Here is a 25,294-nt window from a genome sequence, read left to right on the forward strand (position 1 = left end):
GAATGATGGCCTAACCAGTAGCACCCATATCTCATAAAGGAATGAAAGAAATTAGTGCATCTACTTGATCTAATTTAACTAATATGTACCAGTCCTTTCAGAGGAGCAGCCTTGCAGAATTCTATCTCAAGAGTAATTGACTACTAGTCTTAAAAGGTTGTCAGCAGTTCATGGATTTTAATGATCTGTTGAGGATTTTTAATTTCAAATCAAATAGACTCCATTTTAACCATCCATGTTAATAAAGTAAAACATATGATATTTTCATTCTAAATCAAATTTATTAACAATACCAAATTACTCTAGTGCTTAATCCAAATGTTGCCTTTTGCAATAGAGCATTCTCTATAGTAATACATGAATCTTGCAACATGGAGAGCACCCATTGATGCTTGTTTGCTCAGTTTGGTATTGGAACTTAAAACTACTTCATTTAGAAATGTGTGTGTCATCAGTTGAGCCAAACAAAATTAAAATGTTCTTCCTATAGTGGACCACTAACATTAGGCTGATATTAGCATATACCCCGAATTCTGTCAGTGGTGCTTTCAAATGTTCACTTGAGATAGAGGTGAGCAACTTGGGATGAAATTGCTTTTAGATAAGAAAATAAGATTGTAAAATATCTTCCTTTCAAATCAAGTTTACCTACCGCATGCCAAACCTGTCATCTGTTTGCCTCCAGATATAATCTGTGCTGGTACTTCATCACATTTAACTGTCAGCTTTTGAATTGCCACTTTATCTTCTATCAGCTTATAAAGGCTGTAATTACATGCAAGTCAACCATTTTGACCCAACGCTCTGTACTTCAGTTTGTTTCCAATTTAAAACCATAGTTCTGAAACAGCTAGTTGTAAGCTAGACTTTAGTGATAGTCTGAGGTCTAACAAATGGCATTGAATTTTATTTGGAAGATTGTTTCAATATATTAAAAATAACATGAACTGATGCTGAAAGAATAGGAAGAAAATCCTGCACTCCAATTCATACTCCTCCTTGGATATTCAACTGCTCATGTTCAAAGATCTATTGGTCAAGAATTGGCCTATTCCATTACATGGCAACCCATGGCAGAAACTCAACTCTGAGATGACATCCTCTTCCAACTGAGGATAGCTGATGACGATAAGTGTTGAATGGAGTGAATGTTCAGACAGTGTTTCTCATGCGATGTTAATATGCTGATGAACTTGCATATTTTAGGCATTTTCAGTTTTATTTCAACTTTAAACATTTCCTGTTTTCCTTCGTTTTAGTTATTCATGAATTGCCTCTGGTTCTGAATTTATCGAAGCTACCTGAGCATATTCTGACACCTTGTTTGTATGGGTTCAATTCATTATCAGGCTGTTGGTTGAATGATCTTTCTTTTGCAGATGATGAGATCCTATTTCAAGCGAGCTGACCCGTTCTTTGACGAACAAGAAAATCATAGTCTTATTGGGGTTGCAAATGTATTTTTGGAATTGCTCTTTTATGATGTTAAATTGCAGTATGCAGTACCCATCATTAACCAGAAGGGAGAGGTATGTGATAGTTCACTGTACTTCGCTGGTAATGTTGAAAGGCTGCAGTTACAAAATGTTGAATGTTATCCTTCCACCTCTGAGATATTGATGTTAACTCCAACCTCTGAAAACCTTAAATTCTCAAATAATATGCAAGGGAATTACCCACTTGATAAGATAATAATTGTGTATTGTAAAGCTCTTGGGTTGCTGTTTCCTGCATCATAATCGCTATGGAGATACAAATTCACATCCAAGCAAACATCAACATTAGCTACTAAATTCACTCTGATGCAGCTCTATTGATAGCCAGAACGTTGTTGAGAGGGAGTGCCTCAGGATGACCTTATACCTTCAGTATCTGCTCTGATTTCTGACGTTTTCACTTCACAACAATCTTTCCTCATAGCAAGTTGATGTTTTGCAGAATGGAGCAATTTTAAAATCCACAGAATTAAGTTTAAAAACTGTCGACAGTGCACACAATGTGTACTGGGATTTGAACACTTCAGCTTGCATTTCACACAGAGGTGCTTTGCCAGATTGCGGGTTGCTATCCAAAAGCCTGTGGAATTCACTGACAAAGTGGTTGAGGCCAAACTATTGAATAAGTTGAACAAGGGGTCGGGTATTGTTTTTAGGGCTAAGGGGGTCTCAGAGATGGGGAGAAAGTGGGAACAGAGTACTGAGTGGGATGATCATATTGAATGTTAGAGCAAACTTGAAGGGTTGATTGGACTACTCCTATTTTCCATGGTAACCGTATTTTCCATTCAGATTGTGTGATCTCCCATTTGCAATTTTAATTAAAGTTTCACTTTTTCAGCATTTCAGATTTTTCATTTTGTATCTATAGGCCTGTCCAGAATTATGTGGGAATTAAATGCAATCCTGCTTTGAACTTTAAATGTGTTTTTAAAGTAACTATTTAGTTGAGCCATGTTTAGCTGAATTAAGTATTAGGAAGATTGAGTCGCTATTTTTGGCTTCCACTCCAAAATCCATCCAACCGAAAAACGTTTGCAACTTCTGTCATGTTTGAGACTAAGATGAGGTTCTAAACCACATATTTGTACCATCACTAAGACTTCTCATGTCTGCTGTTCCACATTTTGCCAACCTTAAATTTGAAGAACATACTGCTGCTCATGTCATAACTCCAATCAAGTTCCCATCTCCCATTAACCCCAATGTATGTTGACCTGTTTTGGCTCTTGATCAAACAACACTTCGGTTTTAAAATTCTTACCATTGTTTTTTGCATCCCTCCTTGCTTTACTCTTTCTCTGTGTTTTCCTCCAGCACCACAACCCTCAAATATCTGTGCTCATCTAATTCTGGTTTTATGAGCAGCCCTGATTTTAATCACTCGCACCATTGGTAGTTGTAGCTTTAGTTACCTATGACTTAAATTCCTAGAAGCCTTCTCTGCATCTCTCCAGCTTCATTTTCATCCTTTAGGCCACTAATTGAAACCTAACTCTCATGATCAAATATTTGGTCAATAGCCTGGTCATTGTATTGCTCAGTGTAATTTTGTTTTATAATGTTTTGTGAAAATGTATTGCGATAAAGATCTTTAAATAAATTCAAGTTGTAACTGTGAAGGATTTAGCCTAAAGTCAAATGACTTCATTCCTAGATGATTTCTAGCTTTGTGAACTGAATTACATAAACTATCTTGAGAGTTTTTTCTGTCAGACAGCTAACTAGTATCTGCATAAGTGAATCAGATATAATAATGCTGGTATCACGGGAGAAAAATAATTATGAATGTAGGTGGACCTAAAATCAGTGTTGCAATGTGTCTACATGTTTGACCTAGCTTCACTATTCTACAAACAAGCTCTGCTGTTCAGAGCTATGGGGCATAGTTGACTGTGTACTGAATACACCAACCTTTGCTTAAATCTGTGATGGGGATGAAAGGAACACTGCCAAACAATGCCACAAAATGTAACTAGGTGATAACTCATTTAACTATCCTTTGTGGCAAGAATGGCAGTGTTTTTATAACAATGGAATCTAAATAAGTTATTATCATTGCCTTTTGATGAAGCTGTGTGGTTCGCCAGGCCATACGAGTCATAATTCCACCCCCCTCTTTTAGACATATCAGGAAGATTTCCCTAAAATTTGAATTTGTGTTTGAACCCTCAATTCAAATGTAATATACATATTAGGTAATTTTGAGCATCAAAATTTGTCATCAGCTGGTATGAGTTGCATTATTTGTCCAATTTTTAGGTGGCGGGCCGCCTGCATGTGGAAGTGATGCGAACAAGCGGGGATCTTAGTGATCGAATTGCTGGTGGGGACGATACTTTGGACAGTCCAAATGAAAGTGACATGCAGGAGAGAGAAACAGTGCGCAAAATAGTCTGCAGAGTAAGTGTGACTCCAGTTCGCTGCAACACTGTGCATAAGAGGGAATTTGTTGTCTGGAAATTGGCTGAAAACAGTACTACATATGCAGTAGTCCAGAATTGGTTATTGCTTTGTCATAGAAATGAAGAGTAAGTATGGCAAAATTTTCTTAGTCCCAAAAGACCATTTGGATTGTGCGCTCATTAGAGAGAAAGAGAACTAGTGATGAGATTAACCTGAGGGTCACCATGTCTCTGGCAAGGCATGAGGTTGAGAAGGTGAGACTTTCATGGTGACCTTTGCCAGTATGGGGATTGAACCCACGCATCACACTGCATCGCCATTCAGCCAATTGTGCTGTCTGACTCCAGTTGAAAAAAGCTATGTAATCCATTTAGCAGTTTGTATCATCTGTAAATTACGCAGTAAAGTAATTTCACTGTTTTCTTGGGAAAAAGCAGAACTTGTGCAAGTGACATTCACAACTATAAGGATTGATTATGCAGTAAGTAACTGCCTGTGAAAACAGTTTACTTAATTAGTTTATTTTAATATTCTGTTATTGAATTTCACAAAGATGTGATATGGTAACTGAAATCTAGGATTGGAATTCGGCCAAATATGATTTTTCCTGAGAGATTCCTTTCCCTCCTGCATTCTGTCTTCCAACAATTTCAGCAGTGGTTTCTACAACTGTTACAAATTGTTTGTCCTTTCTGCATAAGTCCTGCATCCCACATTTTGATCACTGATTTGAATAATTCCTTGATATAAGGGTCTTTAAAAGCCATGCTACTGGTCACCTGTTTAAATCTCTCCCACTGATTTTTAAAAAATCATTGGTGATTTTGTAAGATCTCTGTATTGTACCGCGTATGCTAAATGAGTACCCCGATGAAATTTAACATGTATAAAACTCTCCCTCCCTCCCCTCACCCCCTTCCTCTTCCCCCTCCCCCGTCATTCCCCACCACACTTAGATAAAAATTCTTCAAGCGACAGGGCTGCCTCGACACCTGTCAAACTTTGTTTTCTGCCAATATACCTTCTGGGATCAGACTGAACCGATCATTGTTGCACCAGAGGTGGATCCTTCCTCCTTAACCCCACCTGGCAAGGATCCAGAATGCATGGTGGTTTTTGATCACTGTAAGGTAAGGGGATAAATCTTGAAACTTCTACTGACTTTCTGTTGCATCTTCTAATTTGCTCAGGTATTTGGCTTGATTTTGTTGAAGAGATTTCATATTGAATCAAATGTCATATTGCTTGGGAGTCTGAAAATCCGCAGATGTTTAGGCATTTTTTTCTAGAAACCTGCAGAGATGGAATGGGGAGACTAAAGTACTCAGTAATTTTTAATGATGGTATGTACTGTTGTGCCAGAGCTTGGTTAATTGAGGGCATATAGTATCCGAAACAATTGTTCTTCATTTTGATGTCAGTTTAGAATGCTAGAATTGCATTGCAGGTCAGTGTATAGCTGGTGAAAATGCCGTTGCTCGTTAGGGAGACATGTTGCAGAACATTGTCATTAGGGGAAATGCAAACAGGCTACCTCAAAATTAGGCTCTGTTTGACTCCAGCAGTGCACAGAGTGAAACAACAAGAAATAGGGTCAATCTATCAGACCAAAGGCCTGAATATCCTTTTTGTTTGCACAGAATGTGTTCCTACATATGAATGCATCTCACTTCCAAAAAGCATAAATGAGCCATATTAAAATATTGACTTATTATTTTAAATTTCTTGTTAGTGTAGCTATTAACACACTCTCGATTGTGGAGCAGCTGCTGCCCAGTTGCAGAATCAAATCTCATGGTTTGTTCTGGGTTTTGCAAATGTGGGCTTATTGAGTACAACTGCATTTTGTCTATTATAAACCATTAAAGGTACATGCTCAAGGTGTATATAAGGAATATGTTTAATTTGGCATTCTTACATTTGTGCAAGTGGGTGCAAAATGAAAAGCTTAGGTAACATGTCTCCTTCTCCAACAATAAAAAAGTTGATTTTTTTGGTGTAAATCTTCACGAAACACAAAGACAAACCAACCTTTTTAAATTTCATATCAATGTATGAATTTCTGTGTTTTTAAAATTTCTGTTTCTGGCATTTCTGGTTTTATTTTTGTCTCATTATTTCAGCATTTAAAACATACTCCTAGATGTAAACTATAAATATTTATGAACAATATATTCCAATATCCAACCTAGAATTACTCTGATACATTTTCTGGAGTATAAATATTTGTGTTAAATATTTATACTCTGGAAATGTATTCTTGAGTAATTTCTGCATGTTGGACGTTGGCATATTGATTTGAAGTTAATGTATAACCGCATCTAGTTGATTTTTTTCAGGAATTCTCACTCATCCTTTCTGAAGATCTGTTGGAATATCTGTCAGAAGGAGCACTGGCATTTCAAGTTTATGGTCATAAATCACGTGACTCTCGGAAAAATCCCTCCATATGGGACCTGGGAATAATACAAGCCAAAACCCGATCGCTACGGGATAGGTGATTATTCTGATACTGGGTGTTGATTTCTGTTCGATCGTTACCTTCTAGCTTATGTAGTAGTGAAAGCTGTGTTATTGAGACTGAATTCAATTTTAAAGTAATATCTCACTGCTCTGATAGCTACCTCCCAACCTTTCTGTTGATGTCTCTCTGACTTTGCTTCAACCTTTTATTTATTCATTTGTGGGACATGGCTGGCCAGCATTGATAGCCTATCCCTATTTGCCCTTGAGAAGGTGGTGGTGAACTACCTTCTTGAATCGCTGCAGTCCACTTGCTGTGGGTTTGTTTCTTTGTGACTTTCTAGCAATTGATACAACTGAATGGCTTTACTAGGCCATTTCAGAGGGCCGTTGAGAGTCAACCACACTGCTGTGGCTCTGGAGTCACATGTAGGCCAGACCAGGTAAGGATGGCAGATTTCCTTCCCTCTGGGACATTAGTGAACCAGATGGGTTTTTCCAACAATTGACAATGGTCATCGGTCGACTCTTAATTCCAGATTATTTTTATTGCATTCAAATTCCATCATCTGGATGGAATTCCATCATCTGCCATGACTGGATTCGAACCCAGGTCCCTAGAACATTATTCTGGGTTTCTGAATTAATAGTCAAGCGATAATACCACTCGGCCATCGCCTACCCCTTTCTCTGTCATGATTATGCGCTATCCTCATCGTTTCTTATTTTAGTTGGGTTATTCTCAATATTCAACCATTGTTATTCAAACCTATAGCAATTTCAATTTTCTATGTGCCATATTCCACCAAATAATTATGCAATTATATTTTTCAAAAATTTCATTTCAATTTTACAGTAATCAACAAGGCCTCCCCCATCCAACTATACATATTTTGAACAGAACAAACTTTTTAAAAGCATTAGTGGTAAAGCCAGCATTCATTGCCCATTGGTGATCTACTTTCTTGAGGCTCTGTAGTGCTCACCATGTAGCGACTTCCAGATTGCTGCTGGGCAGGGAGTTCCAGAATCTTATGTGACTTGGAGGGGTTGATGATCCAAGGCATCTGCTGCTCTTGTCCTTTTAGAGATCATGGATGTGGAACCTGTGGTCAGAGAGGCCTTGAAGAATTAGTGCTATGCATAGAGTAGATGGCACACATTGACAGCAATGTGTATTAGTGTGAAGGGAGTGAATGTCGAAAGTTTTGGATCGAGGTCTGCGTCAAGGACAGACTATTTTGAGCTTGAGTGTTAGTGGAGCTGGACTCATCCAGGAAAGTGGAGAGCATTCTATGACATTTCTAACTTCTGTCTTGTAGATAGTGGACAGACACTGGAGAGACAGGAGGTGTGTTACTTGTAGCAGAATTCTTAACCTTTGACCTGTTCTTGTAGCTACAGTATCTATGTGACTTGTCTGATGGATGGTAACACTCAGGATTTTGAAAGTGTGAATTTCAGTGATGGTAATGCTGTTGAGTTTCAAGAGGATAGTTATATTCTCCTTTATTGGAAATGATCAGTGCCTGATACTTGTGTAGTGCATGTACTTGCCCCGTAACAGCTCAATGGATATTGTCCAGGTTTTACTGTGTGTGGGATGTTGTGCAATCAGAGAACACTCCATCCTGATCTTCTGATGGAGGGAAGATCACTGTTGAAGCAACTGAAGATTATTGGACCGAGGACACTACCTTGAGCAACACTTGCAGAGGGACCTTTGGGCTGAGATGATTGTCCTCCAGTAAACAGAACTTGCTCGGTATGACTCCAAATAGCAGAGAGTTTTCCCTCTGATTTCCATTGAATTGAGTTTTGCTCCGGTACCCTTTCTGCAACCTCGATGTCAAAGGCTTATTACTTTCACCTCTTCACTAGGTCAGTTCTTATGTCCCTGTTTGGCCCAAGGCTGTAATGAGGTCAGGAACTGTGTGACCCTGGGGCATCCCAAGCTACTATGATCAGTTCATTCCTTTGCAAATGCCATATGGTAACACTGACAAATGAACCTTTCTATCACTTTATTGATGATCAAGAGTAGAATGAAACAGGACAATGTGAACAGGACTTAACTATGTAATTTTCCACATTGCTGGACACAGCCCAGATGTCAGTATTGTAACTGCACTGGAACAACTTATCTAGGATACAGTTAATTCTGGAGCACACCTTCAGTGCTGTTGCTGGAATGTTGTCAGGCCCAGACTTTTGCAGGATTTGGTGTCTTCAGCGGTTTCTTGATATCATGTGGAGTGAACAGAATAAGTTGAAGACTGACATCTGTGATGCTGGGGATCTGTGGGGAATACAGAGATTGACACCTTTGGCTGAAGATAGATACAAATGCTTGAGCCTTGGCTTTTGCATTAATGTGCTTTGTTCCTCCATCTTTGGGGATGAAGTATTTGTGGGACGCTGCCTCCAGTTATTTGCTGAACTGTCCACTATAATTCCTGACTGGACTTAGCAGGATCACATTGTTTAGCTCTGATCCATTGCTCGTGGGATTGCTAGCCCTGCCTGTTGCATGCTGCTTCTGCTGCTTAGCATGCAAGTAGTCATGTGATGCAGCTTCACCGGTGCCTTATTTTTGTGTATGCTTGGTGCTACTCCAGGCATGTCCCCCTGCACTTTTCATCAAACTAGAGTTGGTCTCCTGGCTTGATGATACAGATTAATTCTAGATATCCAGATTTTGGTTGTTAGATATGTTTGAAGTTGGTCCCATTTAGCATATGTTTGACCTGCTACTGAGAGAGTTTGGGAGGGTCTGGAATAAATGTTGAGTATACCAGGATAACTCCTCCCTGATTGAATACCACTGTGCTAACATATCTGGTTGGATCTTGTCTTGCAAGTGGAACAGGGCATAGTCAGAAATGGTGATGGTGGTGTTTGGGATAATAGCTGTGTAGTATGATTCTGTAAATATAACAGTTGGGCTGTTGTTTGACTAGTCCAAGGGACAGCTGTCCCAATTTTGACACAACTCTCTGCATATTGGTAATGATGATTTTGCGGGATTGATGGGCTGTGTCTAACATTGTAGTTTCCAATCCCAGGTGGTTTGTGCAGTTTCATTCCTTTGTTCAGATTTTATAGTTATTCATTGCAATTGCATGGCTCGCTAAATCATTTCAGAGATAAGTCAACCACATTGTTATGGATCTGGAGTCTCAAATGATCAGACTCTAAGGATATCCGATTTACTTCCCTGAAGAATAATAGATTTTCCAAAATCAAACAAGTTTATTGTTGTTGCCAAATTCAGTTGATAGCCCTGATGAGTCATTTTCAATTTTTTCACTCAAATTGTCACCTTCTATTTTTCAACTGTCTTCTGTAGTATCTACTGCACCCTTCCTGGGCTGATACCTGGGCAAAATTTGTATTAGAAGTACATATCATTGCCAGGAGATATCATAGTCTTAATAACTTGAGAAACAAAAGTATAAGTGTGCAGTTTCTGGGGACTGCTTTCGAAAGACAAGGACAACAGTTTCCAGGTACATGCTGTTCATGGCTGGATTTCAGTGCACTTAATTGGTACATTATATGTGCAATATTTGGACTGCATGCTTTTTCTTCTTTCCCCTACATCCCCTGCTCAGTAGGTTTTATTGACTTATTTTTCTCATAAGTCTGCTCAGAGATGCTCACATCAGTCTGCTCACGTGCCTGGAGAGGGTAGGACTTTAACATGGGCCTCCCACTCCAAGGGTAGGGACACTATTACTGTGCCATAAGAGGGCTGAATGATTAGGTTTTATAAGTATGTTCAGTTTGCACCTTTAAACCAGAAACTTATTTGTTTTGATGTTCTGATCAAAGTGCATCGTGATGGAACATATGATATTTAAGGTAAGATGAAATAATAAATTATTTATATTTCATTTAACCCACCATCAGAAAGAACTAAATCTTAAAATAAATCTCTTGCTGTGAATGAAAATAATATTATCTAAATATCGCCACTAATAACTTGTTATACAGGAGGAACTTAGATGACTATTCAGCTTAACCATTGTTTCGCAGCGTAATAATTTGTGTACCTGGGCGATTATTTATAATCAACAGGTGGAGCGAAGTGATGCGAAAGTTAGAACTCTGGATCCAAATATTGGAACTGAATGAAAATGGAGAGTATGTTCCTGTGGAGGTGACCTTCTCGAAAGATGTTTCCACTGGTGGCATCTTTCAGCTACGGCAGGTAACTGGAGGGCGGGAGAGTTCCAAGCTGTGCGTCAGTGAGGATAGAGGTCTGGAAGTCCTTTTGGAGTCTAATGTTGAGGTGGAATGGAAAGAATGCGATTTTGGCAGAAGGAAGACAGTGCAATTGTTCATATAAGGTCCTAGTATGATGTATTAATGTGTTTTCTGTGTGCAACCCACACTAGTCCTTATTGTCCTAGTTAAAATACACAGTCAAAATACATCAGGCATCAACCATATAGTGCAAGAATCTAGTTACAGTCACGTGGAAGCCAGAATTACAGGAGAGGAGTTGTGAGCCGTTTCCTCTGGGAGAAGTTAGTGATGCAGTTGGGTTGTCAGAGTAATACGACAGCAGTTCCATGTACTTGTTCACAGATGATCAGGTTTTATTCTGTATCATAGCATTGAGGTCTGGTCTGCCAACCAGTCTCCAAAGTATCTTGTCATATGATGGGTTGGGTTCCAAGTTCCTGTTTCTTGTGGCATATTTTAGCAAATTTTATCTGTATAGGTGATACCATTGTACCAGCAATCAGTTGATGAGGCAGCAAGAAACTAGGATTTTTTTTCTTTAGTCAAGTAAGCCTTCAAAAAGTGGCTTGGTGAATCTGGAGGACCTCCTCATCCCGATTATATTATTGGATTTCAACTGCTTATTAATATGTTATTATAGCTGGCTCTCAAAAAACATGTGATACATATTCTCATAGAGAAAGACTTGTACTTTGAGTGTAGATAATGCGAACAACATTTCCCTGGACCAAACTTTTGTAAGTATAATTCAAAACATTGTCAGATAGTTACAGATAAGGAGGGTTATTCAGCATATTTCAATTCATCCATTCAAAAAAGAACCTCTCTCACCACCGTGATAATATTCAATAGGTTCTGAAATGTTTTCAGAATTTTGCCTGCACTAATAAACTGCACTCCATTCACTGTACTGGTTGATGAGTGTAGAGAACATCATGGTATTAATCCTAAACTTGTCTCCTATTCATACACCTATCTTCCATTTTAATTCTCATTTAATTTCTCATTCACATGTTAATTCTCTCCATTTTCCAAACACTTGCCCTGCTTTATGCGCGTTTCTGAGATCATTCCTCAGGCAGGAATGTGTTTTCAAGACTAAAAGCTTTTGTTGCTTAACTTGTAGCTCAGCCCTTTGTAACTTCCAGAGCATGCATGTTCCCCTTGTATAGCAATGATCAGACTGTCCATAGTATGTAAAGTGTAGTCAGCTGAATACATTAGGTAGTTTGATCATGGCTTTGTCTGTCTGATATAGTAATATTTTGGCTATGCAGTTCACTATTCTCTTGCCTTGTTGATTGGTGTCCTGCATTTAATTGGGCATGTCTAGCATCAAGCTAACTAAGTTTTCTAGATGTACAGCTCCATCTGTAGTTGTTTTTGTGCCATTTATGCAAATGTGGATCATCCATTTTTCTTTTCTCTATGTAGCATTAAATTGAATCTACCATTGATTTCTAGCTATTGTATTTAACTCATTTGATTGAGTGTTTCCTTTAATTTCACCAACCCTTTCTAGTTTGATGCTGGCCGAAAATATGACAAATGTGTAATGGGGTTATGAGTGCAGGTTACAGATCTAGATGAGAAACTTAGTGACCCCAAATGCCAGTTCTTGGGATCTACACACTTCCACATCATTTCACAAGTTTGTGCTCATTCCAATGATACAGCCAGTTTTTTCAAAATTTTGTACCCAAGATTTACAGTAAATTTATTGATGGCTTTTTAAAGGAAATTTTGACAAATGGATTTTGAACAATTGGGTACGATACATCACTGTTCATTTCAATGTGAAGGTTGTTGGTCAGAGAGGAACTTTCTTTGAATTTATGTTGGTTGCTATTCACTTGATTTCATTTCTTATGATTCATACATTAGTTTGAAAGTTGCCTTATGAGCCTGTTGTTGGCTCTGATATATTCTGTCTTTTTTTAATGTGAACAACATATTAGTCTTTTGATAAAAATGTGCTTCATGTTTGTTCCATCATTTTTCAGGGTCAATCTCGACGTATTCAAGTTGAAGTGAGGTCAGTCCAAGATTCTGGGACGTTGCCTTTAATTGCTGAAGCAGTTCTATCTATTGCTGTGGGATGTGTCAAAACCAGACCTGCTAGAAACCAGAAATATCCAGATGCTCACATGGTAAGAGGTTTCAGGTCTGTTACTGTTGATAACGGCGGAACAATTTAAAATGATTAATTAGAAATGGCACAGAGGAGCACGCAATGGGGGATTTAACTATTGTAGTCAAAACTATGTTTTTATCTTGTATTAGGAATTTTGCATATGTTGCATTTTGAATTGGCAAAGGCGGTTTGAATGGAAAGAAAGCAAAATGCGAACTAAACATTTTGAGATAACTGAGTTGTAGACTATAACTGTAGTTGCAATCTCTGCTGCTACGACTGTTCCTGGTTCTCTGTTACTTGATTCCAAGTGAGTTCTGGTGCTGACTCGTCGTGGCATAGTCAACCTTGTCTACTTCAAGTCATGCATTAAGTTCTTTTCCTACCGAGAGCATGTTGTGTAACTGTGAAGTAAACATGTTGTGCTTTTTAAAGTGATGCTGCTTAGGTGAAATGTTCACCCAATTTATAAATCTGTATACCTCACCTATATTAGCAATGCTTTGACATTTGCTTTTACCTTTTACACAGGAAGAGGAAGATGACATGGACAGTTACCAGGTATGATTTGATAGCTTTACTATTCTGCTGTCTATTCTGGCCTTCATTTTATGCAAATTGTTCTCTCTTGGCTGTCACTGGTACAATTGCCACACAAATGTTGTTGAAAATCAGCTTTCAACAAGTATAAAATCTTAAGCAATTCAGCTCTGGTACGTCTGGTAGAGTTGCATGAGACTGAGGACCAAGAAAGCACTATTGGCTTTCCTTTGATTAGATTATTGTTGTTGAATGAAACTCACTCCTTGTTCTTACAAAATTATTCTATGCCATTCAGCCCATTGAGTCTCTTCTGCATTTCTGTCATGGCTAATATGTTTCTCAACCTCATTTTTCTGCTTTGTCCCTGTAACCGCTATTCTTCTTACTACTCAAGAACCTATCTAGCTCTGTCTTAAAGGCACTCAATGACTTGACCTCCCCAGCCTTCTGTGGCTGAATTCCACAGATTACCATCCTCTGCTGAAGAAATTTCCCCTCATCTCCATTCTAAAGGGTCGTCCCTTCACTCTGAGGCTGTGCCTTTAGGTCCTCGTCTCTCCTCCTAGTGGAAACATCATTACCACATCTTCTGTATAAAAGTACATACCTTTTTAAACTGTCATACTGTCAGCTTTTGATGGAGACAGTACATGGTATGTTTTATATGAAGGGGTTATTGTGAATTGAGCGTCTTTTCATTTCACCATTCCATTGAGCACTGTCAGGTTAAGTGTAAGATGTGAGCAAAACTCCCCATAGTCCAACATCTTGCTTATGGTCATGCAAGAGATTTCCCGACTGTAGTGATGCAATATTTTTTTCATTTAAAACAACAAGCGTCCTAGAAAAATAAGGAAAAATGTTCAAATGACAATGTTATGTTTATTAGTTTACATTTATCAAAAATCCGATCTAGATTGCCCAGTTAATTTTAGTTGTACTAATATCCTAAAATTAACTGAAATGTACTTTATTATATGGAGACATTCATCTGTTTTGGGAAACGAGGGGCTGGATTGACCTGGCAAGATCAATTTGTGAGCATAAGTCACTTTTACAGCTGGTATAAGTGAATAACTTTGGACTGAAGTTGACTTATGGTTTTGTCCACTAGTGTGCTGTCTTGCAATATCTGGTCACTTCTTTGTTCCTCTGCTTTTATCATGCCCTTTCTGATATATTGTCTCCAGGCAGTCCAGTCAGCAGAGAGGACTTGCCATGCTTCAGCTCTGATCCTGGCCAACTTGAGGACTTGCTTAAAGACATTCTTGAAATGTAGATGTGAACAATTTGTTGGTCTTGTGTTGATAGCATGCGTGTGATAGAACGTGATTTTGAGATCTGCCTGTAATCTATTTGAAATGTGTGACTCCTCCAACAATGTTGCTGATGACTTGAATCCCAATGTGTTGGAGATCCCTTTGATTGGTGTACTTCCATATCTGGCACTCTGTCTTGCCAGGAGATGATAAATGTATTGTAAAGGGGCAGAAATGAATGATACGTTGAGCAAGAACATTAACTCTTTCTAATATATTACAGGAGAGGGATTTAGAGAAGCTACGTCGGAAATGGTTAAGTGCGTTGACCAAGAGGCAGGAATACCTTGACAAGCAGCTACAGAAACTTGCTAGCAAATCTAGTAAGTGAAGCAAGCTCAGAGGCAACAATTTTGAGTAATCAGTCTGTTACTGTAGCTTTTCTTGATTACAGCCCATCCACTAAATTCTGTCTTTGCTGCCCTAGTCTTTCCAATTCTTACCCTTTGTCCCTTTCAGGCCGTAAGTCACAAGAGATGTCAATCTGTGAGCATCATTCACCCATCAGAACTCAATCAGCTATAATTGTATGAGCCTGAATAGTAAGTATCAGCAGGCTCCTCTATGTGTGTGCTATCTGTTCTTGTCCTCAGCAATCTGATTTTCAGACTCCACACACTAGTAGAGGTCATCACAGCCCCATGGTGCCATTAAAAGTCATGCAGAGGAAGCTGCATTATGAATTCAAATGTTTTTAATATACTGTTATGAATCTGAGGTTGAAATAAGTATTTTGCTGATCAAGTTCATTTCTGTTTTGAGCGTGCCAATATACTGCCTAAATTAGATGTGAGATGTCCTGTCCATGGTTGGTGACGTATGAGTTCTGACATAATGCGTGTGCTGGCAGTCTCCCATCATTCTCCGTGGTTTGAACAGGATTTTTGCTATATTACTTCAGGCACCAGTTTCTCCTCTCGTTACGTTGGAGTCAGATGTGAATTTGATGCCATGTATCTTTCAGATAAATCTGAAGATGATGCAGACCGAGAGGCGCAGTTGCTGGAACGAAGATTAACTCTAACTGAGGAGAGGAATGCTGTCATGGTCCCGTCAGCAGGAAGTGGAATCCCAGGATCCCCAGCAAAATGGTTTGTCCAAAAATTGATTAGCCAAAACAAAATTCTTCAGCTGAATGTTGCGAATTGCCATGGTGGGAGCCACTGATAGACTCAGAGATGTACAGCATGGAAGGAGCCAGTGATAGAGTTATAGATGTATACAGCACAGAAACAGACTCTTCAGTCCAACTTGTCCATGCTGACCAGATATCCCAACCCAATCTAGTCCCACCTGCCAGCACCTGGCCCATATCCTTTCAAACCCTTCCTATTCACATACCCATGCAGATGCCTTTTAAGTGTTGCAATTGTACTAGACTTCACCACTTCCTCTGGCTGCTCATTCCATACATGTACCACCCTGTGCGTGAAAAATTTGCCCCTTAGGTCTTTTATATCTTTCCCCCCTCACCCTAAACCTATGCCCTCTAGTTTTGGACACCCCCAACCCAGGGAAGAGACTTTGTCTATTTAGGTAAAAACAATGACTGCAGATGCTGGAAATCAGATTCTGGATTTGGGCAAAACCCTTCATCATTTATTCCTGATGAAGTGCTTTTGCCTGAAACGTCGATTTTACTGCTCCTCGGATGATGCCTGAACTGCTGTGCTCTTCCACCACCACTAATCCAGAACTTTGTCTATTTACTCTATCCATGCCCCTAATGATTTTATAAACCTCCAATGATTTTATAAACCTCCTATAAGGTCACCCCTCAGTCTGCGATACTCTGGGGAATACAGCCCCAGGCTATTCAAACTGTCCCTATAGCTCAAATCTGAGGAGCCACGTAGGATCAACTTCCAAATATGGTCCCGCAGTCAGGGCAGTCGATAGAAACTGACGTAAAGACTACTTTTTGCCTTCCTGTTGTAAGTCCCAGGTTTCCTGCCTGTCTCAGCAGTGGCCTCTGACTTTGAAGATAGCAGCCTTCCTTCATAGGAAAGCAGCCCCTATATCTGACTGCTGCAAAATACAACCCTGTGTCCAGCTGTCTGCTGAAGCCAAAGTACCCAGCCCTGTTGTCACCTTCCTGTTGTGTCTGGGCAACTCTGGAGCCTGGTGACTGAAAACCCAATTTCAAAATTGCAAGCATCTCTTCTTTGTTCCATTTTCAAATGTGGTGTTTCTCCTGTTTCTGTTACTCCTCCACATGCAAATACACAAGCTGTATTTAAATATGCTATTTTCTCCCTCCTGAATGGGCCTGTGCACTTCAATGCAGATAGGCAGCATGAGCGTGACAAAGTGAACAGTTGTGTAATGCTTGCAGATTCATCAGCAGTTAGAGGCCAGCATGTAATTTGATATTTAATATTAACTGAGATGAATAGTCAACTTTCTGCACCTTGCATTTTGAATTGCCAAATTCTGATGATCTAAATCATTAAAAGTAGAGAGGTTTTGCCTTCTGCTTCTTTATAACTATCCAGTAATCCAAATTACATGATTTTGAATTGATGTAGTCAGTCACAGCATTGAGCAGTAATGGGTTCCAAAATTCACCCTTAATAGTTGATCTAAAATGACTGAATCCCCAGGTTCGTTTATTTTATTGTGACTTTAATAAATCAAATTCTGTTACTCATTACACTCAATCCAAGATGTTTTTAGTTAACCAACATCTTGCAAATCACACTCCACAGTTGCGTGATTAGAGCTAGACTATTTGTTCGTAGTAGTTGACTCAGGTTAAATTTTTGCAAGTTAGGCATTCAGTTTTTTTCATTTGAGATGGTAAATTGCTTATCCCTACTATATGTATTTGATTTTTGGAATTTCTTGTAGGAGCCCAGTGGCTGGAATGGAAACACATGTTCCTGTTGTTTTCCTTGATCTAAACGGTAATGTTTTGTTCAGTTTTCTTCTATAATGCATTAGTTGAAAGGGAAAAAAAAATGCTTTTCTTCTAAAATTTGGAGGATGGTTAATCATTGTGATCTTAGCAGTATCATTCATGTCCTGACAAATTGGTGACATGTAATGATTTTTTTTAAACTTGGGCCTGATGGCATTTATCCTAGGATTCTCTGGGAAGCAAGGGAGGAGATTGCAGAGCCATTGGCCTTGATTTTTATGTCCTCGTTGTCTACAGGAATAGTGCCAGAAGACTGGAGGATAGCAAATGTGGTTCCCTTGTTCAAGAAGGGGAGTAGGGATAACCCTATTAACTATAGGCTGGTGAGTCTCACTTCTGTTGTGGGCAAAGTCTTAGAGAGAATTGTAAGGGATAGGATTTATGAACATCTGGATAGGAATAATGTGATCAAGGATAGTCAGCATGGTTTTGTGAAGGGCAGGTCGTGCCTCACAAACCTTATTGAATTCTTTGAGAAAGGTGACTAAGGAGGTGGACGAGGGTAAAGCGGTAGATGTGGTGTATATGGATTTTAGTAAGGTGTTTGATAAGGTTCCCCATGGTAGGCTACTGCAAAAAATACGGAGGTATGGCATTGAGGGTGAGTTGGAGGTTTGGATTAGGAATTGGCTGGCTGGAAGAAGACAGAGGGTAGTAGTTGATGGTAAAGGTTCATCTTGGAGCGCAGTTACTAGCGGTGTTCCGCAAGAATCTGTTTTGGGACCATTGCTGTTTGTCATTTTTATAAATGACCTGGAGGAGGGGCTAGAAGGTTGGGTGAGCAAGTTTGCGGATGATACGAAAGTCGGTGGAGTTGTTGACAGTGAGGAAGGATGTGGCAGGTTACAGGAGATATAGATAAGCTACAGAGCTGGGCAGAAAGCTGGCAAATGGAGTTCAATGTGGGTAAATGTGAGGTGATTCACTTTGGTACGAGTAACAAAAAGATGGGGTACTGGGCTAATGGTCGGATACTTGGTAGTGTGGATGAGCAGAGGGATCTTGGTGTCCATGTACACAGATCTCTGAAAGTTGCCATCCAGGTAAATAGTGCGGTGAAGAAGGCATATGGCGTACTGGCTTTTATTGGTAGAGGAATTGAGTTCCAGAGTCCTGAGGTCATGTTGCAGTTGTACAAGACTCTGGTGCGGCCGCATCTGGAGTATTGTGTGCAGTTTTGGTCGCCATACTATAGGAAGGATGTGGAGGCACTGGAACGGGTGCAGAAGAGGTTTACCAGGATGTTGCCTGGTATGGTAGGAAGATCGTATGAGGAAAGGCTGAGGCACTTGGGGCTGTTTTCATTGGAGAAAAGAAGGTTTAGGGGTGATTTGATAGAGGTGTACAAGATGATTAGGTGTTTAGATAGGGTTGACCATGAGAACTGTTTTCCACATATGGAGTCAGCTATTACAAGGGGGCATAGCTTTAAATTAAGGGGTGGTAGGTATAGGACAGATGTTAGGGGTAGATTTTTTACTCAGAGGGTTGTGAGTTCATGGAATGCCCTGCCAGTATCAGTGGTGGACTCTCCCTCTTTATGGTCATTTAAGCGGGCATTGGATAAGAATATGGAGGATAGTGGGCTAGTGTAGGTTAGGTGGGCTTGGATCGGCACAACATCAAGGGCCAAAGGGCCTGTACTGCGCTGTATTTTTTTCTATGTTCTAAACCCAAGCTCACTAATCTTTTATATCATATTTTAACAAGTACTTCTATTAAGCAATGACAATAATGCTGGCTTAACCTGTCCAGGTTAACGAGAGAGGACTGTTATTTGTCCACTTTCTGATCTAATTAATTCGAGGTTGCATGCCCCATCCAGGTGAAGTAACTGGAAGCAGCAAGCATTGGAAGGTTTAGATTGGTTTTAGAGTTCGTGAAATCTTGGAAGATTCATCTTCGTTCCTCAATTTGTTGAGCTCACATGAGCTAAAAGATTAAGTATAATATGGTAAATCGCAGATGAACCTAATTCAACTGATTGACTGTTAGCATGTTTGAATCCAGATTCAAATTAGCCCCCACTCCCTGTCTCTTTCCCAACATGCTTACATGTTTTCTCCCAATCCTTTTCCAATGCCACCCTGAAAATTGCTACCAAATCTATTTTCCCCCATCAAAATCCTAACCATTCGTTATGTAAAATGTTTTTCTCATGTTAGCTCCAGTTCTTCAACCCTCTCTGTAAACCTATGCATTCTGGCAATTGATCCTCCAACTGTTGGAAATAGTTTCTCTTTTATTACCTAAACCCTTTTCTGATTTTGAAGTATTCTCCTAAAAGCAGCTTTGGGTCAGAGACACTTCGATCAGGATAAAAATGTTTTTTACAGAGCACAAGTGTGTCAGTAGTTTGCCCAGGCTGACAAGTACTGCTGCTGAGTTTATCCTTAACTTACTTTGCTCACCCAGGACCTTACTTGTCAGCGTGGATTTGCCTCAGTCTAATTTCTTCCTTGACCCATGGGATTATGCTTGATTGCCATTCTCTTTGATTCCTGATTTCAAATGCCAGTGCCACCAAGTTAGGTTTGTCACTCCCATTTGAGTAGTTTGGAGGGCAAGAGTGAAGGTAGGTAGCAATGCAATGAATGCCTTTCCACAATTCTTCATTTCACTTTCTTGAGACAATAGGTATGTTGTGGTTCTGTTCGCCGAGCTGGGAATTTGTCTTGCAAACGTTTCGTCCCCTGTCTACGTGACATCCTCAGTGCTTGGGAGCCTCCTGTGAAGCGCTTCTGTGCTGTTTTCTCCGGCATTTATAGTGGCCTGTCTCTGCCGCTTCCGGTTGTCAGTTCGAGCTGTCTGCTGTAGTGTCCGGTATATTGGGTCCAGGTCGATGTGCTTATTGATTGAATCTGTGGATGAGTGCCATGCCTCTAGGAATTCCCTGGCTGTTCTCTGTTTGGCTTGCCCTATAATGGTAGTGTTGTCCCAGTCGAATTCATGTTGCTTGTCGTCTGTGTGTGTGGTTACTGAGGATAGCTGGTTGTGTCGTTTCGTGGCTAGTTGGTGTTCACGTATACGGATCGTTAGCTGTCTTCCTGTTTGTCCAATGTAGTGTTTTCTGCAGTCCTTGCATGGGATTTTGTACACTACATTAGTTTTGCTCATGTTGGGTATCGGGTCCTTCGTTCTGGTGAGTTATTGTCTGAGCGTGGCTGTTGGTTTGTGTGCTATGAGTCCTAGTGGTCGCAGTAGTCTGGCTGACAGACGACAAGCAACATGACTTCGACTGGGACAACACTACCATTATAGGGCAAGCCAAACAGAACAGCCAGGGAATTCCTAGAGGCATGGCACTCCTCCACAGACTCTATCAACAAACACATCGACCTGGACCCAATATACTGGCCACTACAGCGGACAGCTCGAACTGACAACCAGAAGCGGCAGAGGCAGGTCACTGTAAATGCCGGAGGAAAGATCACAGAAGCGCTTCACAGGAGGCTCCCAAGCACTGAGGATGTCACCTCGACAGGGGACGAAATGTTTGCAAGACAAATTCCCAGCTTGGCGAACAGGACCACAACAACGAGCACCCGAGCTACAAATCTTCTCCCAAACTTTGAACAATAGGTATCTCTGAAATACAGTTAAAGCTCTCTCATTATGTGGGTGGCACAGTGGCTAGCACTGCTGCCTCACAGCGCCAGAGGTCCGGGTTCAATTCCCACCTCAGGTGACTCTCTATGTGGAGTTTGCACATTCTCCCCGTGTCTGCGTGGGTTTCCTCCCACAGTCCAAAAATGTGCAGGTTAGGTGAATTGGCTGTGCTAAATTGCCCGTAGTATTAGGTGAAGGTGTAAATGTAGGGGAATGGCTCTGGGTGGGTTGTGCTTCGGCAGGTCAGTGTGGACTTGTTGGGCCGAAGGGCCTGTTTCCACACTGTAAGTAATCTAATCTTATCTAATTATCCATATGTATGTACAGACCACAGCAGAGGAATGCCATTAGCTAGGAAAAAGTTTTTAAAACATTTTTTAAACAATGCCAATAGATGTTATGCTTGTATTTAGTGCTGTTGCTATTTTTTTTCTCTTTCCTTGCTCACTCTCACCATTAGCTGATGACTTCAGCTCCCGTGAAGATCTGGATGGTCCAGAACCTGGTGCACTGGATGCCAGCCTTACTGATGAAGATGATGATGACATTTTTGAACTTCAGATTGCAAAGCATCATGAGCCAGAGGTGATTGAACTCTCCATATTTATATATCTTCAGATTAAATGAACTTCTAATAATGAAAAGCAAGGTAGAACATTGGACAGCGAGGACTGAATAAAAGTACATTTGAGGAAGGAAAGGGGTTTTATAAGCTTTCCTTGAAACCAGGATTGTAGGGAGAATAAAAATGTCAAGTTAGAAAGGTGCAGCAATCCCAACTTTTAATAATGGGTAGAATTTTGTTTTCATTTTTCAAGGTAAGATTACAGCAAAGAAGTGAGGATCATTTATCGTCCATGCACTGAGGTTTACAGCAGGTGCAGAATATTTATCTGTTCGAATACGATAAATCCTAAACTGAATCAGTTTTGAAATTCAAATATTTAAGAAGTTAAAGTTCTTGTATCCCACTGCTAGAGCAAAACTGAATGGAGTTGGAAGTGAATTTGTAATGACAGTGTAGTGGTAATGTCACTGGACAAGTAATTCTGCCAGTGGAGCTGTTGGATTTTAAATTCAATTAATTAATAAAAATCTGGATATGAATCACAGTCTTGATAGTGGTATCATAAAGGTATTGTTGTTTGTCATATAAGCCTGTATGGTTGGCTGGTGTCCTTTGGAGAGTAAATTTATCGTCCTTGCCTGATTTAATCTACATGTGACTCTAGATCCAGAGCATTGTGATGGATTCTGAACTGAAAAGGTCAAGTCAGCCACTTAGTTTGTACCAGCACCGTATAACTTTCATTTGAATCATGGACCTACCTTCATAACAGCATTGAGGGAATACTCAAACCAGTATAGCCTGCTGCAGCAATAAAGAGCTACCACCTAAAGGGTGTGCAGCAGAAGCTGGTGTTGACAGTAACAGGCACATCCCATGAAAAAGTTGAAAAAAATAGCTAGCTCTCAATGTGTGACTGAACAATAACACATTATGCTGAGTACCACTGTCCATCCTTTCCTCGTATCTATTAACATTTCATAACATCTTCTGATCCATATTTAAATTTGTTTCATTAGTAGTTTGATGTAAGATGATTTTTGGAATTTATCCACACTAAGTGCCGCACAACAATATATTTTTCTTGTAGGTGAAAGCAGAGGCTTCCTGGGATTCCAACATTCATAACTGTCCATCCTTGAGCAAAGGCACTCCAGCTGATGAGCGTGTTTTCCTCATTGTGAAGACTGTGGTGCAGCTCAGCCACCCTGCTGAGATGCAGCTCGTGTTACGCAAGCGCGTCTGTGTGAACGTTTACAGCCGGCAGGTACAGTCTGAAGAGAACCCTCTGGCAATTCTGATAAAATTGAGGTCCTAAGTAAAATTAATGAAGAAAATTGGGGTGACTCAATGAAGTGAGTTTGTAGAAGATGATTGTGTGAGCTTCCTATCAGTCAACTGACAACTCCCAGCACTCTGGCTGGGGCTTTCAGCTAGAGCTTTTACATGCACTGGACACATGGTGAAGCCAAAGTGGTGAAAGAACCGCTTGATTAAGATGCTGACTTAAGTTGTGCTGCTTTATGAATGCTTCAAGTTGGTAGAAAACGCAGAATACAAGAGAGTACTGGAAATTTAGACGTCGATTGATATTTGGGTTAGTACCTGATCCGGGTGGACTCTCATGAAGTTTATTAATGTCTTCATTTTAAATTATAATAAAATGTAATTTCAGGGTTTCGCACAAAATTTCCTGAGACGAATGTCCCACAAAAGTACACTTAATGCATGTGGAGTGACCTTTGAGATCGTCTCCAATATTCCAGAGGTACGTAAGCAATAATTATCATGGCTTGATAGTGGTTTGTGAGCTTTTTAAAGAGATGTATCGCATTATTAGTGCTGTTTGTGGGGTTATTGACAGGTTTTCAGACAAATGATATTCTGTGTCCTGCAAGCCCTGTAAATTATAAAAAGGAAGTTGCAGGGAAGACAGATTAACTTAAAAAGTCTAACTAATAAGGCCTGCAGGTTTTGTAAGTAAAACAGTACTTGCATGTAAAATGCACAATAATCAAAGATTATTTTTGAGCAAAGTAGAAATCACTCTGGGGAACTTGAGGTTTGACGTAGCAGGTGACTAGAAACTGTATCCACTGACAGGATGGTCATTAACCAATTGGAAAATGATACAAGATAATTGGCAAACAAGCCAAGGGGTCAACAACAACAACTTTCATTAAAGTTAATTATGCCCTGGAAAGGATGCTGGAAGCAAATTCAGAATCAACTTTAAAAAGGGAGTTCCTATTGTTTAAATATTGAAAAACAAATTGCAGGGTTCTGAGCCAAGAGCAGGAGGCCACTTTCCGAGAGAGAGCGAGAACTGGTAGTGTGAGCTAAAATCCTCTTCCTGAGTTGTTAGCTTTATGCTAAAAAATTAAATTTTTAACGTGGCATCTAGATTACATAATTTATGTGATCATTCTTATGCCTCAAGCATAATTTCAGGAAGACTACGAGACAGCAAGTGGAGGTTAAGTTGTTAAAATAAAGGGAAATTTTAATGTGTTGTTTAATCAACTTAAGATTATTTGAGTTAAATTTATAAAATGAATATTTATTGTTACTGGGTTCACTAACCATACTTCGGCTGATATAATTAACTTTCTGGCCCAATTTGCTATAATAGAAGCATGGTGCATCTTTATGGGCAGAGGAAATGTGTAGTTTATTTTAAAACAAACTATGTTTATTTTTGGATGTGAGCTTCGCTGACAATATCAGTCTTTACTCTCCATTGCTTATTAGTGTAGGTGGCACTGAGCCGTTTACAACTGAGCAGTTTGCTTCACCTCTTCAGAGAGCTTTTAAGGATCAACCACAGTGTGTTTGGAGTCACGTAGGACAAGTACAGTGGGGCAAAGTCAATGGATTTCCTCCCCTGAAGGAAATGAGTGGGCCAGGTGGATTTTAATAACTGTCCAGTAACTTCATAAGGCTAGCTGTTTTGTTCCAGAATTAATTCATTCATTTTAAACTGCCCCCATCTGTCATTGTGGGATTTTAACTCGTGAGTCATAGTTTTACAGCATGGAAACAGACACATCACTCCAACCAATCCATGCTGAACATAATCCCAAACTGAAGTAGTCCCACCTGCCTGCTCCCGGTCCATATTCCTCCAAACCTTTCCCATTCATGTAGTTATCCAAATGTCTTTTCAACATTGTAATTGTGTCCACATAACTTAACTGCTGTGCTACTTGAGCCCTCTGACATGCAATGAAACACATTTAGGACTGGAGTAGTGTGGAAGCACTCCATTTCCTTTAGCACCAAAGTTGCAATAGATGAAGAGATGTCTCCCCATGTGGGAGAAACCAAAACAAGGTGAGGAAGTTCAGAAATGAGGGAAGTTGCATTTTAAATTAAAAATGAGGAATTTTCTTTTTCAGAATTAGAAGTATTTGGAATTCTCTTCCCCAGAGATCCCTGGAGGCAGGGTCAGTGTGAATTTAAGGTATAGGGAGACAGATGATTGACTAAGAAGTGGTGCAAGGTTAGTAGATGTGGTCAGGAAATTGGAGTTGAGGCAACAATCGGCTCAGCCAGGATCTTAGTGAATAGCAGAGTAGGCTTAAG

The 25,294-nt window shown here is 39.9% G+C and overlaps 1 protein-coding gene across 2 annotated transcripts in view; it reads left to right on the plus strand.

Annotated features, from left to right (window-relative positions):
• The window catches only part of LOC140482765 (kinesin-like protein KIF13B), a 189,217-nt gene that overhangs the window by 137,551 nt on the left and 26,372 nt on the right, over nucleotides 1-25,294 (plus strand). For both annotated transcript variants that reach the window (XM_072580355.1, XM_072580356.1), the window contains exons 20-32: nucleotides 1,380-1,529; nucleotides 3,759-3,899; nucleotides 4,859-5,032; nucleotides 6,242-6,399; nucleotides 10,446-10,578; nucleotides 12,620-12,766; nucleotides 13,282-13,311; nucleotides 14,836-14,935; nucleotides 15,577-15,703; nucleotides 17,463-17,518; nucleotides 21,602-21,726; nucleotides 22,800-22,976; nucleotides 23,385-23,477. In XM_072580355.1, the coding sequence (XP_072436456.1) occupies nucleotides 1,380-1,529; nucleotides 3,759-3,899; nucleotides 4,859-5,032; nucleotides 6,242-6,399; nucleotides 10,446-10,578; nucleotides 12,620-12,766; nucleotides 13,282-13,311; nucleotides 14,836-14,935; nucleotides 15,577-15,703; nucleotides 17,463-17,518; nucleotides 21,602-21,726; nucleotides 22,800-22,976; nucleotides 23,385-23,477 (1,611 nt within the window). The remainder of the gene's footprint in view (nucleotides 1-1,379; nucleotides 1,530-3,758; nucleotides 3,900-4,858; nucleotides 5,033-6,241; nucleotides 6,400-10,445; nucleotides 10,579-12,619; nucleotides 12,767-13,281; nucleotides 13,312-14,835; nucleotides 14,936-15,576; nucleotides 15,704-17,462; nucleotides 17,519-21,601; nucleotides 21,727-22,799; nucleotides 22,977-23,384; nucleotides 23,478-25,294) is intronic.

Source organism: Chiloscyllium punctatum, chromosome 11 (assembly GCF_047496795.1).
Source record: "Chiloscyllium punctatum isolate Juve2018m chromosome 11, sChiPun1.3, whole genome shotgun sequence".
NCBI lineage: Eukaryota > Metazoa > Chordata > Chondrichthyes > Orectolobiformes > Hemiscylliidae > Chiloscyllium > Chiloscyllium punctatum.